The sequence below is a fragment of the Phodopus roborovskii genome, unplaced genomic scaffold, assembly GCF_943737965.1.
Source record: "Phodopus roborovskii unplaced genomic scaffold, PHOROB, whole genome shotgun sequence".
Taxonomy (NCBI): domain Eukaryota; kingdom Metazoa; phylum Chordata; class Mammalia; order Rodentia; family Cricetidae; genus Phodopus; species Phodopus roborovskii.
Genome location: NW_026126480.1, coordinates 20,391,627 through 20,408,683, shown reverse-complemented (window position 1 = coordinate 20,408,683; position 17,057 = coordinate 20,391,627). Strand labels below are relative to the sequence as shown.

Here is a 17,057-nt window from a genome sequence, read left to right as displayed (position 1 = left end):
AGAGTCAAATCATAACTTAGTATGTAACATTATATGTCACTGACTATGCTGTCTTTTGCATATGTAATCTCATTTAATCATTACAACTACATAGATATCATTATTCCATTTACACAGTACTGGCAAAACCAAGTACTGATGTACTGAATCTGTACAATTCAAAACAGCAAACTGACTGTAAAGACTAGAGAACACCACAAAAGGAGAGCAGCAAGTCAAATTAACTGCAGAGAAGTTCTTTCTCCCCAAACCACTCTCTGCCCATGGCTGAGAATCAACCTAAGACCTCAGGAAGGGTAGGCAAGTCTCTACTACTAAATTACATTCCTATCCCAAGAGAAAACATCTACACAGCCACACTTGCCCTATGGCAATTTCAGGGTCATAGTTTTAAGATTTTTTTTTTAAAGAAATATTTTCTTTGTATATAATCTCTTAATACTTCAGTGTCAAGTTGCTTAAAACAATAGCATGCAGTTCAAACCAAATAAGGCTATAAGTTTGCTTCTCTGATCCATAAGATGTTGGAAATTCTGAAGTAAGAAATCTGTACTTGACATACATGATTAGGGAATCCTTAAGCAGAAAGGATAGTAACACACTAGGAATAGTGTGTGCTGGAATAATAACCAGTGAGGTGGGTGGTGCAGGAATCCCAAGCACAGACAAAAACATTTAGGAAGCCAAGGCAGGAAGATCCCAAGTATGAGGCCATCCTGAGTTACATAGTGATAGGCTCAAAAAATACAGAAATAGTACTTGACAAGATTAGTTAAAAACTGTATGAAAACCTGGGCAGTGGCAGGGCACACCTTTAACCCCAGCACTCTCAAGGCAGAGGAAGGAGGAGCTCTATAAATTCAAGGCCACCACAGTCTGCAGGGCAAGTTCCAGGACAGCCAAAGCTACACAGTGAAACCCTGTCTTGAAAAAAAAAAAAAAACAAACAAAAAAATGGAAAAATGTATTAGCAAGTAAATAGTCTTAGCAGTCTTTCAGGCTTATTAGAAATGAATAAAATAGACATGTAAAGCTGTTTGATTACATTTAAAATCCAAGTATTTGAAATTTTACACATCCAAAATATGGTGCAAACTTCAAATTTGTGAAGGCTTATTTCTATGACTGAAAAATAGTTTGTTTTTGTGGGGTTTTTTGTTTTGTTTTGGGTTTTTTTTGTTGTTGTTGTTTTGTTTTTGGGTTTTGAAGACAGGGTTTCTCTGTGTGTAGCCTTGGCTGTCCTGGAACTCATTCTATAGACCAAACTGACCTTGAACTCACAGAGATCTGCATGCCTCTGCCTCAAGAGCTGAGGCTACAGGCATGCACCACCACCACCCAGCTGAAAAAAAAAATTTTTTTATAAATATATATTTATTTTTTGTTTTTATTTGTTCTGCCTTGGCTTATTCCTTGCCAGATCAGTGCCTCTCATGCCTGCACATCTGCGAAACTCCTAACAGAGTTTTGCAAATAGCAAAACAAGAAAAGACTTTTTAAAAATATTGTATGTGCATGGTACCTCAGCATACATGTGGAGTAAGAGGTCAACTAGTCTCTTTCCACCATGTGAGCCCTGGTGATTGAACTCTGTCATCAGGCTTGGCAGCAGGTGTATGTACCAACAGTACCATCATGCTGGCCCCTTTAAAAAAAATGTTTTAATTGAAGTCAAATTTCTTATTTTTAGGACATCCATGTTTTACAACCAAGTGACTATTCTTTGACATCCACACTGGTATAGTGAATATGCTATTTTTTTACTGTTTACCACACAGATGTCTTCAATATATCATGAGGCACACAATCACTTGTATAAAACTAAAATAATCACATTACGTATGTCTACAAATTATAAAGCTTTACAGAAGTTATACAAAGTGAAATGTCTTGTATTTTTAAAACTGTCCCTTTCCCAAAAAGTTTTCTTTTTTACATGTAACTAACTCCAAAAATTAAAAACTGCCCTTTACAGTTTTTAGTTTAAGTGAATTTTATTTAATAACATTAATTCCATGACAAAGATCTAAGGATGTTAGAATTGCATTAGAAACTATCAAAGCCACACTGTTCTACTATCAAACTTAAATGTTAAGGAGAGTACAACTCTCTACTGGAAATTCTTTTTAAGGATTAGAGCTTTCAAATTAAGCTTGAATTTGGAAATCCAGTTCTTGAGCAGGTAATGACTTAAAAACACACAGGCACAGGCTTTTTTTTTTTTTTTTTTTTTTTTTTTTGTCATGTCACCCGTTGTACCAAAAACTGCATGCTCAAACAAAGGAGATGGGGCATTTCTGTTGTTTACATACCTTCATTTTTGTAAAGCTAAAATGTCGAAAACAGAACCTGGTGTGGTGGCACATACCTTTAATCCCAGCATTTAGGAGGCAGAGGCAGGCGGATTTATGTGAGTTCAAGGCCAGCCTGGTCTACAAAGCTGCATTCCAGAACAGCAAGGATGTTACACTGAGAAACCCTGTCTCTAAATACCCCTCAACCCCCGCCAAAAATTTAAGCAGTGGAAATACACATAAACCATCCTTTAAAATGCCACCTGGAAGTATTTTAACATACCACCTTTGTAATGCCTCGTTTTCCTTTATAACCCTAAGTAAAAACGAAAACACTGCGCAGCCCATTACAAACATTTTTGAAATATGAAGGAAATTTTAAACACGAGTTTGCAGTTTTAAATCCTCCAAAAGTCCGCTCTCTAGAAGCATTTCTCTAGCCAGCCTCGCATATTCTCGGTCAAGCTCGGAAACAGCAAGCCGAACATTCTTTGAAGAATTGCTGCCTCTAGCCTAGAGTACAAAGGCAATCCTTTCCTTTGACCCTTTTCTCGTTACTCTGCAGATGGAGGAAACAACAAACAGAACGATCTCCTTTCGATGGGCACAAATCTTCTCGGCCCTCAGGCCCGCCCGAGGCCAGGCCACGAGGCCACGCGGTGCTCTCGAGGCGCCAGGCCCGAGCGGGTCAGGGAGGAGAGGCAAGGAGGAAGAGGTTCTTCAAGGCAAGCGTGGGGCACGGACTCCGGAACAAAGCGCCGGGCCAGAAAAACACAGCGGGCCCGCGACGCACACTCACGGGGCTCCGGGCGCTACGCAAAAGCCCCGCAGCACGCCGGCCCGCCACCCTTACGCCACTGGCTTGGCCCCAGAGCCTTCGCGAATATGGCTTTGCGCACTGCGGCGGGGCTGCGCTGCAACCGAGCTTGCCCGGTGGCTCCTCCCCGCCGCCCTGCGCGGATTGGTGGCGGACGGAAGCCCGGCTGCTGATTGGATAGCGAAGAAGCCACTCGGGGAGGCTCTGGTGGGTCGTCCGCCCCAAAGTGATAAGTTCGGCTTCAGACACGCCTCAGCGGCAGCAGCGAGCCGGAGCTCTATGGAGGTGGCAGCGGGTACCAGGTGGTGGCTGCAGCAGCGACTCCTTTGAGCTGAGAGTTTCAGGCCGTCCCCGACTCCTTCCTCCCCCTTCCCTCCCCCTTTTTTGTTTTCCGTTCCCCTTCCCCCTCCCTTCCCCGTCCCCGACGACCGGATCCAGAGGAGGCAGCTGCGGCGGCAGCTGCTGAGTTCTCGGTGAAGGTGAGTGGAGCCGCCGCCGAGCGGAGCCCTCTAAGATGGCCGCCGCCCCTGGCCGCTTCTTGTCGAGTGGTACAAAATGGCGGCCGCAGGCGGAGCCGGGCGGGGCGCCTTCCCTCTACCTCTGGGCGGCCTAGAAATCTCTGGCCTCTTTTCCTTCCCGTGCCGACCAAGGAGAGGGATTCTGCAATGTGGGCTAGGTCGGCGTGCGGCCGAGTGGCGGGCGCGGCCGGGCCCCTGACGCGGGGTGCGAGGACAGCGTGCGAGCGTGGCGGGCCTCGCGCCTCGGCGGGAGGGACACGGCCCGCGACGGGGCCCGGCCGTTGGCGCGGGACCAGCGAGGCGGACGAGTCCGGAGCCCGGCCTCCCGGTGGGGAGGAGGTGTGTGGGCCCCGGAGCGGGCTGCCCCTCTCGGGGGAGGCGGAGAGCGGGTCTCTGGCCTTTGTGGGCCGAGGCGCTGTCAGCCCGGGGATTTATGGTGGAGGCGGCGGGTGGGCAGGAGGCCGCCTTCCTGCGGGAGAACAAAGGGCCGGCCCGGAGGGGGCGCCTCCCGCTCAGGCCCCAGTGCTCAGTAGGCGCCGTCGGAAGCCGGCCCAGAGCGGCCTTAGGGGAGGAACCCGCTGCTCTTTTGTTCGCACGGAGTGGGGCGGAGGTTCCTGCTGCCATGTTGTGGCCCTGCTCTTCCGGCGGCTTTCCACACGCGCCCTGTGGGAAGGGGTGGAAGGACGAGCGGAGGAGAAAAAGCTGTCCAACAGCGGGCAGTGAGACCCTGACCGGCCTGTCACTGCCCAGGCCGCCATAGCAGTACAGCACACTTTCCCTTACAGCACCACCGCTGTTGAAAGCCTTTCTCCTAAATTTTAAAGGCCCCAGAATATGGCTGCGGTCTGGGCAGTAGCCACATGTTCCTTTATTTTTTTCCACAAAGGCTATTCTTTGACTTGAGCGCTTAAGGGAAAGTAGCTAAACACGATTTCACTGTATTCGTGGTTTTGACTTCGTTGTACTTTAGTCTTCTGAGGGCTGCAATGCAGTGAAAGTTAATCAGCTGCAGTGAGCAGAAATAAATGACAATAGGCTGGAGGTTTATAGATCTGTGTGTTGGCAGTACCTAATTTTGGTGTTCTCTCTCGTTCCAGGCTTTTTATTTGTACCATCCCCTCCCCTCCCCACCCCATCCATTAATATTATTCTTTTGAAGATTCTTCGTTGTCAAGCCGCCAAAGTGGAGAGTGCGATTGCAGAAGGGGGTGCTTCTCGTTTCAGGTATGGTGTCCCTATGGGACATGGGGAGGGAGGGTGTTTGAAAAGGCAAGTTATAAGACCACTACCAGATAGCACTTAATGTGCTGTTCTAAAATTGTTTTCTAAGAGTAAGTGGATTAGCTTTTTGTTGGGGGTGGGGGTGTTTTGCCTGCGTGTATGTCTGTTTCTCTGTACAGTGTGTCAAAGCTCCTGCTGGGGCTGGAATTAAAGACAGTTATGAACTGCCATGTGGGTGTTAGGAGCCCTTGTCCACAGGAAGAGCAGCCAGCACTCATAAACCACTGAGCCATCCCTAGCTTCTGGTTCATTTTCTTTTTAGGCCAAAGTTCAGTCTCAGTTGTGGTGCAATTTCTAAAATATAAATAGGTTCCCTTTTGAGTGTGACATGATTGGTATAGTAAATTTTCTTTTGAATAGTGCTTCTTCGGGCGGAGGAGGAAGTAGGGGTGCACCTCAGCACTATCCCAAGACTGCTGGCAACAGGTATGTTAACTTGTAAAGACGTGAGATTTGTAAATTGTCAATTTGCCTAACAGGATGCTTCTTGGAAAATAATCAGTAATCCTGATGTGAATTCATAATTTCAAATTGTTGATGCCCTTGTTTCATTTGCTGGTATTCCAAAATGAGTATCCCTACTATTTGTTTGCTATTTGTAATGGGATCTTTGTGGAATACATTTGTTAAGCATTTTAGCATTAAGTCTCAAGGTTTGGTTCCTAGATCAGCAGTTTTGGCATTGCCTGGGAATGTACTCATTAATGAAAATTCTCAGATACTACCTCAAACCTACTAGAGCATGAATTGGGAATGGGCCTCCCAGTTTGTTTTAAGAAGCTTTCCAGATAATTCTGGTGCGTTTGAGAAATAAAGAATTCCAGGATTGCTTTTTTGGTGGGGGAGGTAATTTAAAAAAAAAAAAAAACCTAAGCTTTATTTTTATATTTCTGTTCAGCAAAGTTTTAGGTAGTAGGACATTTGTTACATGAAGGAACTTTCTTAATCATAAGCTACTTTGTTGATGTTTTATTAAACTAGCGAGTTCCTGGGGAAAACCCCAGGGCAAAACGCTCAGAAATGGATTCCTGCACGAAGCACTAGACGAGATGACAACTCCGCAGCAAACAACTCCGCAAATGAAAAAGAACGACATGATGCAATCTTCAGGAAAGTAAGAGGGTAAGTGTTAGGGTCTGTTCTGAGGGAGTAGAGATTAGATGTACTGTGTGTTGCTACATAATTTACAAGGCGTGGTTCATATTTTAGTGAGTTTTGTTGTCATCAGTATTTCCTTTGAAGAGTAGTCCATTGCCCATAGGTGTTTGTTAGCGGGAGTCATTTGCTTATTACCTATAAGCTTGTGCTGGCTGGTTCCATGTTGGTCTGGTGTGTAACTTCCAGATAATGAGAGCTTTTTGCTCTGACTTTTGAGAAAGGTTTCATTCAGATAAGATTCAGGTGTCTGGATGGATATCTTAACATCTCTTGGGTTAGGTGAAAAATGAACACACTGTAACAGCATGTACAAGATTTCCAAGCCAGATAAAAGTTCCAGCACAAAGGTGTGAGGGGTCACAGTTCAGAACTGCTAAGAGAGGGGACATTTTATTTTCTTCCATGGAGTGATACAACAACACTCCAGGGTAAGACCCTATGCTCAGGAATAAATGGGTAACACAAATTTATGGCTTTAGTGGCCTTTTCTTAGAGAATGTAAAGTGGGACAGGGAAGGAGTTGGGCTCAGGAAAGGGTATCATTTAAAAAAAATTATATACACTGTATGGAATTATCAAAACATAAACTGGGAAGAGAAAAAAGGAAAGTTTTTCCCTCCTATTTAGGGAGCTAGTAAAGGGAAAGTCAAAATTTAAATGCTTTTTTTTTTTTCAGCTCAGAAAATAATTAACCCACACAAAATGTGTTTTCCCCCCAGCATACTAAATAAGCTTACTCCTGAAAAGTTTGACAAGCTATGCCTTGAGCTCCTCAATGTGGGTGTAGAGTCTAAACTCATCCTTAAAGGGGTCATACTGCTGGTAAGTTTAAAATGTTAGCTCAAGTTTTTTATACTTGATCATTGCATTTAATCATGAGATAAGTCCTAGTTATAGACATATGTGAATAATAACGAAAACAAAACCACTTTGACATCAAGATTGGAGGGGTGAACCTTGAATCCTCATTTGCCTTGGTTTACCAAGCTGTCTGGAAACAGGTTTTTTTTTTTTTTTTTTTTTTTTTTTTTTTTTTTTTTTGTTTTTTTGTTTTGTTTTGTTTTGTTTTTTTTGTTTTTTTTGGTTTTTGTTTTTTTTTTGTGAAAGTGGTTTTGGGGAGTTCATATGCTAATTCATACACAATTCTGGCATCTTGTTTTTGCATGATTACCAGCCACAGTTGGGTCCCCAACTCAACAGTGTCTTGTGATTTATAGTTCTGTTCATGATGTTTTCTAGCTGGGGAGAGGTACACAACAAAAGACTCCATTGTACTATAGATGATGATTAAAAACTTAAAATGGTTTTATTTTTCTGAGGTATTGTCCAAGTGAATGAATTGTAATATTACGGCTATTTAAAAGGGGGTTCTTTCAGCCTCTGATTCATGGTTTGTTTAATGACTTCTGTAGATTGTGGACAAAGCCCTAGAAGAGCCAAAGTATAGCTCACTGTATGCTCAGCTATGTCTGCGATTGGCAGAAGATGCACCAAACTTTGATGGCCCAGCAGCAGAGGGTCAACCAGGACAGAAGCAAAGCACAGTGAGTGGCGATTTTTGTTTGCTTTGTTTTAAAATTATTTTGGGAAATTTTTTTATAAACAAGGTCTATAATATCTTTTCCTTGCAAATAGACATTCAGACGCCTCTTGATTTCCAAATTGCAAGATGAATTTGAAAACCGAACCAGAAATGTTGATGGTAAGAATTTAAATTTTCTGTTAACTAGTACTGGGTGTTTTTATTTATTACATTTATGTATTCTGTGGCCTAAGTCTAGAGGTCAGAACACTTGCAAGAATGGTTCTAAGTATTCTTTATTCTGTTTGTTTGCCTCCCCTCCCTCAGTCTATGATAAGCGTGAAAATCCCCTCCTCCCTGAGGAGGAGGAACAAAGAGCCATTGCTAAGATCAAGATGTTGGGGAACATCAAATTCATTGGAGAGCTTGGCAAGCTTGATCTTATTCATGAATCTATCCTTCATAAGTGCATCAAAACAGTGAGTATGACTAGAATAGTAACTTAGGATGATCACATCCTTATTTGGAGAAAATTAATTAGTCTCTTTTGTTACATATCATCTGAGAAGATTGGTGGCTACTAACATAGTTTGGTGACCAAAGAAACTTGGAATTTTGAGATGTGCCTGTGTTAAAATTCACAGAGGACAGCAAAAACTGCTAGGAAAGCATTGTCTTAGCTCTGGGAATTATGAGTCAGCCCAAACCTAGGGAGGAACTACTACATTAACCAGAATAACTAAGATTTTAAACATATTCCTTTGGTAGCTTTTGGAAAAGAAGAAGAGAGTCCAACTCAAAGATATGGGAGAGGATTTGGAGTGCCTCTGTCAGATAATGAGGACAGTGGGACCTCGATTAGACCATGAACGAGCCAAGGTATGTTTTTACTAAGAACAAGGGTAGTGTGTCCTGTGAGTTGGGATTTGTTCTAGTTATCTACCTTTATGGCATGATTGCCTTAAATAGTATTTTTTTAGTTCTAATTGTATTTTGTTTTCTTTTTATCAGTCCTTAATGGATCAGTACTTTGCCAGAATGTGTTCCTTAATGTTAAGTAAGGAATTGCCAGCAAGGATTCGTTTCCTACTGCAGGTAAGATTTTTAACAATGTCCAATAAGCTTGAGTTTTTCCTTTGGATTAGTAAAATTAAATGTATATACTTTTTTAAATTACAGGATACCGTAGAGTTGCGAGAACACCATTGGGTTCCTCGCAAGGCTTTTCTTGACAATGGACCAAAGACGATCAATCAAATCCGTCAAGATGCAGTAAAAGTAAGAGTTTTTTTTTTTTTTTTTTTTAGTAATTATCTTACTGGTATTGAGGTTTCATAGTATCCTTCATGCCATTTTGGAGAGAAGTTATAGAACTGTAAATAAGTAGTACAAGATCTATAGACAACAATACTTAACCCACTTTCTTCTCAAAGGATCTAGGAGTGTTTATTCCTGCTCCTATGGCTCAAGGGAGAAATGACTTCTTCCTGGAGGGACCGTTCATGCCGCCAAGGATGAAAATGGATAGGGACCCACTTGGGGGACTTGCAGATATGTTTGGACAAATGCCAGGTAATTTTAAATAAAAGCAATGTTTGAGTTAAACTAAAAGCTTAATGCTTTAGTGGAGTTCTTAGAATTGTCTGTGTTTTAAGGTAGTGGAATTGGTACTGGTCCAGGAGTTATCCAGGATAGATTTTCACCCACGATGGGACGTCATCGTTCAAATCAGCTCTTCAATGGCCATGGGGGACACATCATGCCTCCCACGCAATCGCAGTTTGGAGAGATGGGGGGCAAATTTATGAAAAGCCAGGTAAGACCTTGACAGTGTTTATAAAAAAAAGTGTTAGGGCTAGCCTTAGGTCCAATACATTTTACCCTTTATATTTTAAGTGAAGCTGAGTTTTACTATTAATGCTTTTGTTTTTTCTTAGCCAGATTTTCCATCTGACAGTTTCAAAATGAGTAAAGTCAGATCATTTCATTCAATAGATAGGTTAGATCTTCCTAGTTTCATCTTTTCTGGGCAAATACAGTTAATCTCTGGGCAAAGCAGTTGGCTTGGCTCATTCATTCCCTTGGTACTTGTTTACCATAATTTTTATCTAGACTTTCTCTCTCCCTTTCTGAAATAGGGGCTAAGCCAGCTCTACCATAACCAGAGTCAGGGACTCTTATCCCAACTGCAAGGACAGTCGAAGGATATGCCACCTCGGTTTTCTAAGAAAGGACAGCTTAATGCAGATGAGGTACATTTGCCTACATTACTTCTATGCAGTAATTTGTCAGTGCAGAAGTCTCTTGCCCGATGATTATAAAAAGACGCGAAAGAGGACTTGAAGCTGGATCTTTTCCTTTTTTTCTCTTCTATATATTCTTTAATTCTTCTCTACTTCCCCCCCCCCCTTTCTCTGCTTCTTTTCTCTCTTTGGATATCCAGCGTCCTATGAGCGAAGATTATGAGATATGAGGGCAAGCTTCTAAGTAATTTTTACTAGTTAGCATGAGAAATGATTTAAGATGTTGGTAGTTTTCTCTGTAAGTAAAGAGTGTATTGCTGATATTGGTCCAATTATGGTACAAACTAAGATTTGTAAACAATACCTTACTCTCTTCCCCTAGTATCTTACCCAGATGTTAAATTTTATTACATGATATGAAGTAGAATTATACTGTGTCATAATTGTTAGATTCATGTAGAATTAACTATAGGGTATTAAAATTTAATGTTTCTAGCTTTGTTGATTTGGTTATATGTTAATTTGTTTTCGATTTTAGATTAGTTTGAGACCTGCTCAGTCATTCCTAATGAATAAAAACCAGGTGCCAAAGCTTCAGCCCCAGATAACTATGATTCCTCCCAGTGCACAGCCACCACGCACTCAGACACCACCTCTGGGACAGGTATGGACCTGCCCCCAAAAATGTGTGAGGACTCCTGTGTCCCTCTGTTTATGGTGATACTGTTCTTTTTTATTTTATTTTGATCAAATGTGATGTGCTGCTTGTTTTTAGACACCTCAACTTGGTCTCAAAACTAATCCACCACTTATCCAGGAAAAGCCTGCCAAGACTAGCAAAAAGCCACCACCATCCAAGGAAGAACTACTTAAACTGACTGTAAGTTTCAAATAGCCCCTAAATCATCTCTATTGCCTAGGAAACATTTGAGGATAGGGAACACTGATGTGAATTGGATTGTGTTCTCAGGAAGCTGTTGTGACTGAATATCTGAACAGTGGAAATGCAAACGAGGCCGTCAGTGGCGTAAGAGAGATGAGAGCCCCAAAACACTTTCTTCCTGAGATGTTAAGCAAAGTGATCATCCTGTCACTAGATAGAAGTGATGAAGATAAAGAAAAAGCAAGCTCTTTGATCAGTTTACTCAAACAGGAAGGGATAGCCACAAGCGACAACTTCATGCAGGTAGAACATTCTACTGATTGTGTGGTAACTCCTCCGATCATGGTTGAGAACTATGATAAACTGATTTGTATATTCTTCCCAAGGCTTTCCTGAACGTATTGGAGCAGTGCCCCAAACTGGAGGTTGACATCCCCTTGGTGAAATCTTATTTGGCACAGTTTGCAGCTCGTGCTATAATTTCAGAGTTGGTGAGCATTTCAGAACTAGCTCAACCACTGGAGAGTGGCACCCACTTCCCTCTCTTCTTACTTTGTCTTCAACAATTAGCTAAATTACAAGATCGCGAATGGTTAACCGAACTCTTTCAACAAAGCAAGGTCAATATGCAGAAAATGCTGCCAGGTAAGAGCTACTGGCTTAACAGTGAGTGTGGATTTTTGTATAGTCTAGATGTAGACCAGTCTGCTAAAATGAGAAATGTTTTTGCAGAAATTGATCAGAATAAGGATCGAATGTTGGAGATTTTGGAAGGAAAGGGACTGAGTTTCTTATTCCCACTCCTTAAATTGGAAAAGGAACTATTGAAGCAAATTAAGCTGGATCCATCCCCTCAAACTATATATAAATGGATTAAAGATAACATCTCTCCCAAACTTCATGTAGATAAAGGATTTGTGAACATCTTAATGACCAGGTAAGATTAGTTTCATTTGCCAGTAGAGGGCAGAAGCCCAAGAAATTAGTGTGGGATTTCTAACATGATCTCTGCTGTTCAGCTTCTTACAGTACATTTCTAGTGAAGTAAGCCCACCTAGCGATGAAACAGATTCTTCCTCTGCTCCTTCCAAAGAACAGTTAGAGCAGGAAAAACAGCTGCTGCTCTCTTTTAAGCCAGTGATGCAGAAATTCCTTCATGACCATGTGGATCTACAGGTCAGTGCCCTGTATGCTCTGCAGGTGCACTGTTACAACAGCAGCTTCCCAAAAGGTGAGGTGACTGGTGTCCTGAGTGGGAAGTGAGGGCCTGACACAGCATACTGAATAAGGAAGGGAATTACACGCCATGTCTTTTGTTTCATTTTAAGGCATGTTACTTCGATTTTTTGTTCATTTCTACGACATGGAAATTATTGAGGAGGAAGCTTTCTTGGCTTGGAAGGAAGATATTACACAAGAGTTTCCAGGAAAAGGCAAGGCTTTGTTCCAGGTAAGTGCTTTTTTAAGATTTTTTTGCCATTGATTTGGCTTGCTGTTTTAAATGGCCTTCTTTAACTTGAATGCATCAAAAAGTTAAAACTTAAGGTGGAAAAATGGCGTATTTTATAATTTGATTTTTTTGTTGTTATCAAGTAGAATTAGAGCCCTGGGAATAAAACCTAAGTTTGAAAACTTCTTTAAATTCTTTAAAAAGCAGCTTTGCCACCAAAAATTTTACCTACCTCTAATTTAATACCTTTACATCCATTATTATTTTTTAAGTATGGTTTCATTCTATATCAAGGGTAATTAGAAGTATTCTGAATTCATAGTGTACATAGTGTAAGAGTTTTTGAAAAGTAGGGTCACAGCCTGGTGCTAAAGGTCACAATTCAGATAGTTACAATTTTTCTAGAGCCTCAGCTCTGAAGAAACCCTGGTTTACAGCTTCTAAGATTTATAGACAACTTTGTGAGGATCATTCTTAAGAATTTATCCCTATTCCTGTTTTTGAGAATCTGACACAGTAATTCCAGATGCTGCTATATGCTGGTAAAATTTGGTTTGGAAGAGTTATTATTATCTTGGACAACCTAAAGTGTAAGACTAGTTAAGTAAAGCCTAGCACTTTGGGGTTAGAGAGTCAAGGGCATTTTGGAGAGATCAACTTAATAGTAACTGTCTTGTCTTCAATTCCCAAAGTTCAAAGCCCCTTTCTGTCTGTTATGAACCTTGTGCATACATGAACACAGTCATATACCAGTTAATCACCCATATATACACAAATGTTTTAAATGGAGAAAGGCTCAGTAGGTAAAGCTTTGTGAAGTTCAGTTCCCAGAATCTATTTAATCTCTTTGGGTGAATTTTATGTACATTGGTGCTTTACCTGCATGTTTATCTGTGAAGCTCCCTAGAATTGGAGCTATAGACATTTGGGAGCTGCCATGTGGATGCTAGGTATTGAACCTGGGTCTTCTTGAAGAGCAGTCAGTGCTCTTAACCACTGAGCCATCTCTCCAACCCTCAAAACTTAATTTTTACATGCAATATTGCTGTTTTATTAAATATAAATTTAATTTACAGGTAAATCAGTGGCTAACATGGCTAGAAACTGCTGAAGAAGAAGAATCAGAGGAAGAAGCTGACTAAAGAACCAGCCAAAGCCTTAAATTGTGCAAAACATACTGTTGCTATGATGTAACTGCATTTGACCTAACCACTGCGAAAATTCATTCCGCTGTAACGTTTTTCACATATTTAAAGCAGAAGCACGTCAGTAAGGTTTCCTTCTGCATAAGGTTTTTGTAGTGTGATGTCTTAATCATAGTCTACCATCAAATACTTTAGGAGTATCCTTAATGTTTAGATAGAATATTAGCAGCATGCAATAATTACATCCTAAGTTCTCAAGCAGAGGCAGTCTATTGCAAGGACCTTCTTTGCTGCCAGTTACCATAGGCTGTTTTAAGTTAGAAAACTGAATAGCAACACTGAATACTGTAGAGATGCACTTTGCTCAGTAATACTTGAGTTGTTGCAATATTTGATTATCCATTTGGTTGTTACAGAAAAATTCTTAACTGTAATTGATGGTTGTTGCCGTAATAGTATATTGCCTGTATTTCTACCTCTAGTAATGGGCTTTATGTGCTAGATTTTAATATCCTTGAGCCTGGGCAAGTGCACAAGTCTTTTTAAAAGAAACATGGTTTACTTGCACAAAACTGATCAGTTTTGAGAGATCTTTAATGCCCTTGAAGTGGTTTTTGTGGGTGTGAAACAAATGGTGAGAATTTGAATTGGTCCCTCTTATTATAGTATTGAAATTAAGTCTACTTAATTTATCAAGTCATGTTCATGCCCTGATTTTATATACTTGTATCTATCAATAAACATTGTGATACTTGATGTAGTTGTACATGACTTCAAATAGTACCTGCAAAGTTATGGAGAATTGTTCATTTTGTTTTGAGATATGGACTTATCTCAGTTTAAGAACTTGGGAAATTTTTAGCTTCATAGTCTTATTAACATGAGTGCTATTCAGTAGTGAATTCACCCTGTAAGCAGCATTCATAATTATCATACTTTATTCAGTTTTTCACCCTATGACTTTCCTGTCAGTCTAGTTATAATGCAAACTGTCAACACAATCTGGGGCTGCCTTTTCTATTACAGACTTTGTGTCAACTCTTGGCTCTGCTTTCTAAGCACCTTAGGAATAAGCTTGCCTCATCCACCATCTTCTTTGCTGAGGTACCTGTCTAGCCCTTAATCTCCATTTACTCTTCACAACATAGCAACTAGAGCAAGAAACTGAAAAAATGCTATGTGGTTTTGAATCCAGAAAGTGCTAGCTCTCAATTGCTTTTCATTTTTTTCTAACCCTTGCAATATGTAGTTCCTCTACCTGGAACACAGTGCCCTCCTTAACCTCTTAAACCTTAGTATGCTGGTATAAATTTCACTCAAAGAACTTGCCTTCTTCCTCTGCCAGGATCGTGCGGGGCTTGTATCAGTCAAGGTTTTTTTGGGATATCACTGAAAGATCTACAGGGAACACAGAACAGTGGTCCACAGAAATAGCCTGACTGGGTCAAATCCCACTGTGTCCCTTGGATCCCCTGCCAATATCTGTTCTCAGGTGTCATCAGCTCCAAAAAAGCCTCCAGTGGGATGAGTAGGGACAGATGTACCCCTTGCTCCCTCCTAGCAGAACCCTGGTCTGCTTTGGGGACTCTTGTCATCAGCTTTCAGTGGAGTAGAAGAAATTAGGAAGAGTTAAAAGTGGACAGACAAGGATAATTGTGGGATTGAGGTCCATCCCACAATTAAGCCTAGCCCGTGGTCCACCCCTTGGTGAAATCTGGGCTGCAAGGGACAGTGCAGATGTGTCTCTTCTCTGCTGAGTGGGACTGTGTGAGCTTCAATCTTAGTTAATTTTGGGAATTAGGAATTTAAGGGCAATTCAAAATTAGGTTTAGAATCCAAAATGTCCTGGATAAAAGATTTTGTCTTTGAATCTGAAGACTGACTGACTGCATGGTAACTGAATTAGGGCTAACACACTAACTGAAATGATCTGTGTATTGCCCCACCCACAAGAAAAACTAGCAACAAATAAATGATTGGATAGTGACCTGGGTTTTTCTCATTTATTACTCCCCTTGATCCTAATGTTTCACAGTGCTTGTAACCCAGCTTTAAATGTTCAGCCTTCACAAAGCAGTGGTTATAAATGTGTATGTATTACTTGACAAGTGTGCCTTGAAAGCAGGCCCTGTGCTGTGATGGACAGTTTTCACATTCCCCCCCCCCCCTCCAACTGAATAAAGGTTATCCTTAAGATCCTTGAGGTACGTGTCATGGACCAGCCATAGCTCTCAATATTGAGGTAGAGCAGGAGACATTTTCAAAGCTCTTTCTCATTACTGTTAGATAACCTGACAGACAGGTCTAGGTATCAATAGTAAAGCCTGAACTCGTATGTGGGTGGGGGGGGGGGTCTCCCCACATTACTTGGAACTTTGTTCTGAAAAACAGGACAGAAAGCCATCCTTCCACCTAATAGTGTTCTTGGAGCCCTCTGCAAGGCTTCATTCAGGAAGGGACCTGAAGTGGTAGATACACTTCATCTTGTGAATGATAGCATGATGTGGCTCAGAAGCAATGGGGGCGGGGAGCACCTTATAAGGGTGCTACTTGAAATGGCATCCAGCAACTGCCACATGTCAGGAAATTATAAAGACCAAACTTGAGGCAACCTAGCAACATTCACACAGAAGGAAGCAAATCCACACACAGGCCCTAAAGTGGGGGTGGATGCTTAATCTCCAGGTCAGGGTGGCCTGAGGCTGGAGATTGATGGTGTATTGGTAGAACCAGTCTAACATAATAGACTTGCCTTTATTCAAAATGGGATGGGCTAGCCTCTGAGGATTATTCACTAAAATGGCCTAGTATCTGCTTTGTGTTACATTTGGTTGATTTATCCTAGCATTTAGTATGTTAGATTGGTGTAGCTACACTGATTCATCCCATCTAATAATCTTCCTAGCATCCCCAGGTACCAGCTATATTCCTAATTTAGTTATGGGGAAGCAATTGGATAAGTCATACACCTTGTCCAAGAGCTTTAGATAGTTCAACCCCTTCTGGAGGTTCATAAGTGTGCATTCAATGAAACCTTGCATTATGGTTCAAGTTATTGCTCATTTTTTATTCAGTCTGAGACCCCAGCTCAAAGATTATGCCAGCCACATTCAGGAGGGTCTTTTCAGTAAAAACCTATATGGAAATAGGGCTGGAGAGATGGCTTGGTTGTCAAGAGCACTAGCTGCTCTTCCAGAGGACCTGGGTTCAATTCCCAGAACCCACATGATGGCTCCCAACCATCTATAATGAGATCTACAGGGATTCATGCAGACAGAACACTGCATACATGATAAATAAGTCTGAGTGTGTTCGTGTGTGCCTGCATGTGTATGTGTGTCTGTGTGTAGTGCTGCAGCGTTTGCATGGGGACGGACAGCTTTTCAAAAGTACATTCTACCTTGTGCCACAGCACAGCAATTAGTGAGTTTCTGTCCTGTTTCCATCTCATCATAAACAAAGGTGTACTCACTCCAGATAGAGCATGGATGACAGACCAAAAACAAGCCAACAATTTCAAGTCTAGTTTAAGGGGCCCAAGGAGTTTGGGACTTCTTCCAGAAGTATGGATGAAGAGGGCACCAGCACTCACCTTTCTCTGCTTCCTGATTGTGGGTACAATGTTACCAGTAACTCACACTAACACCAAGCCTTCCCTCCCACTGTGAACTGTATCCCTGGAAGCTGAGTCCAAACTCTCAAGCACTGATCCTGGCCCTGCCTCCTGATTACAGGTATGAGCTACC

The 17,057-nt window shown here is 41.6% G+C and overlaps 1 protein-coding gene and 1 non-coding gene across 2 annotated transcripts; both read left to right on the top strand.

Annotated features, from left to right (window-relative positions):
* Positions 1-2,859: 2,859 nt before the first annotated feature.
* Positions 2,860-14,067, top strand: Eif4g2 (eukaryotic translation initiation factor 4 gamma 2). The gene is made up of 24 exons (XM_051191997.1): positions 2,860-3,406; positions 3,550-3,689; positions 3,788-3,968; positions 4,727-4,853; positions 5,271-5,336; positions 5,892-6,032; positions 6,788-6,890; positions 7,481-7,612; positions 7,704-7,770; positions 7,918-8,069; positions 8,359-8,469; positions 8,602-8,685; positions 8,770-8,868; positions 9,024-9,162; positions 9,246-9,406; positions 9,729-9,842; positions 10,372-10,497; positions 10,609-10,713; positions 10,804-11,019; positions 11,103-11,361; positions 11,449-11,653; positions 11,736-11,947; positions 12,045-12,166; positions 13,243-14,067. Exons 1-24 carry the CDS (start codon positions 2,860-2,862, stop codon positions 13,306-13,308), a joined length of 3,675 nt encoding a protein of 1,224 aa, XP_051047954.1. The 3' UTR covers positions 13,309-14,067.
* Positions 9,895-10,069, top strand: LOC127228973 (small nucleolar RNA SNORD97). Its single transcript, XR_007835071.1, has one exon. It is a non-coding gene; the product is annotated as a small nucleolar RNA SNORD97 (small nucleolar RNA).
* Positions 14,068-17,057: the final 2,990 nt, after the last annotated feature.

What these genes read in the sequence shown, in the direction of transcription:
- Eif4g2 (XM_051191997.1), top strand. Translation starts at nt 2,860, where the DNA reads ATGGAGGAAACAACAAACAGAACGATCTCCTTTCGATGGGCACAAATC. An exon ending in TATGCAGAAAATGCTGCCAG is followed by an intron (nt 11,362 to 11,448) that starts GTAAGAGCTACT and finishes ATGTTTTTGCAG; the next exon opens with AAATTGATCAGAATAAGGAT. An exon ending in CAACAGCAGCTTCCCAAAAG is followed by an intron (nt 11,948 to 12,044) that starts GTGAGGTGACTG and finishes TTTCATTTTAAG; the next exon opens with GCATGTTACTTCGATTTTTT.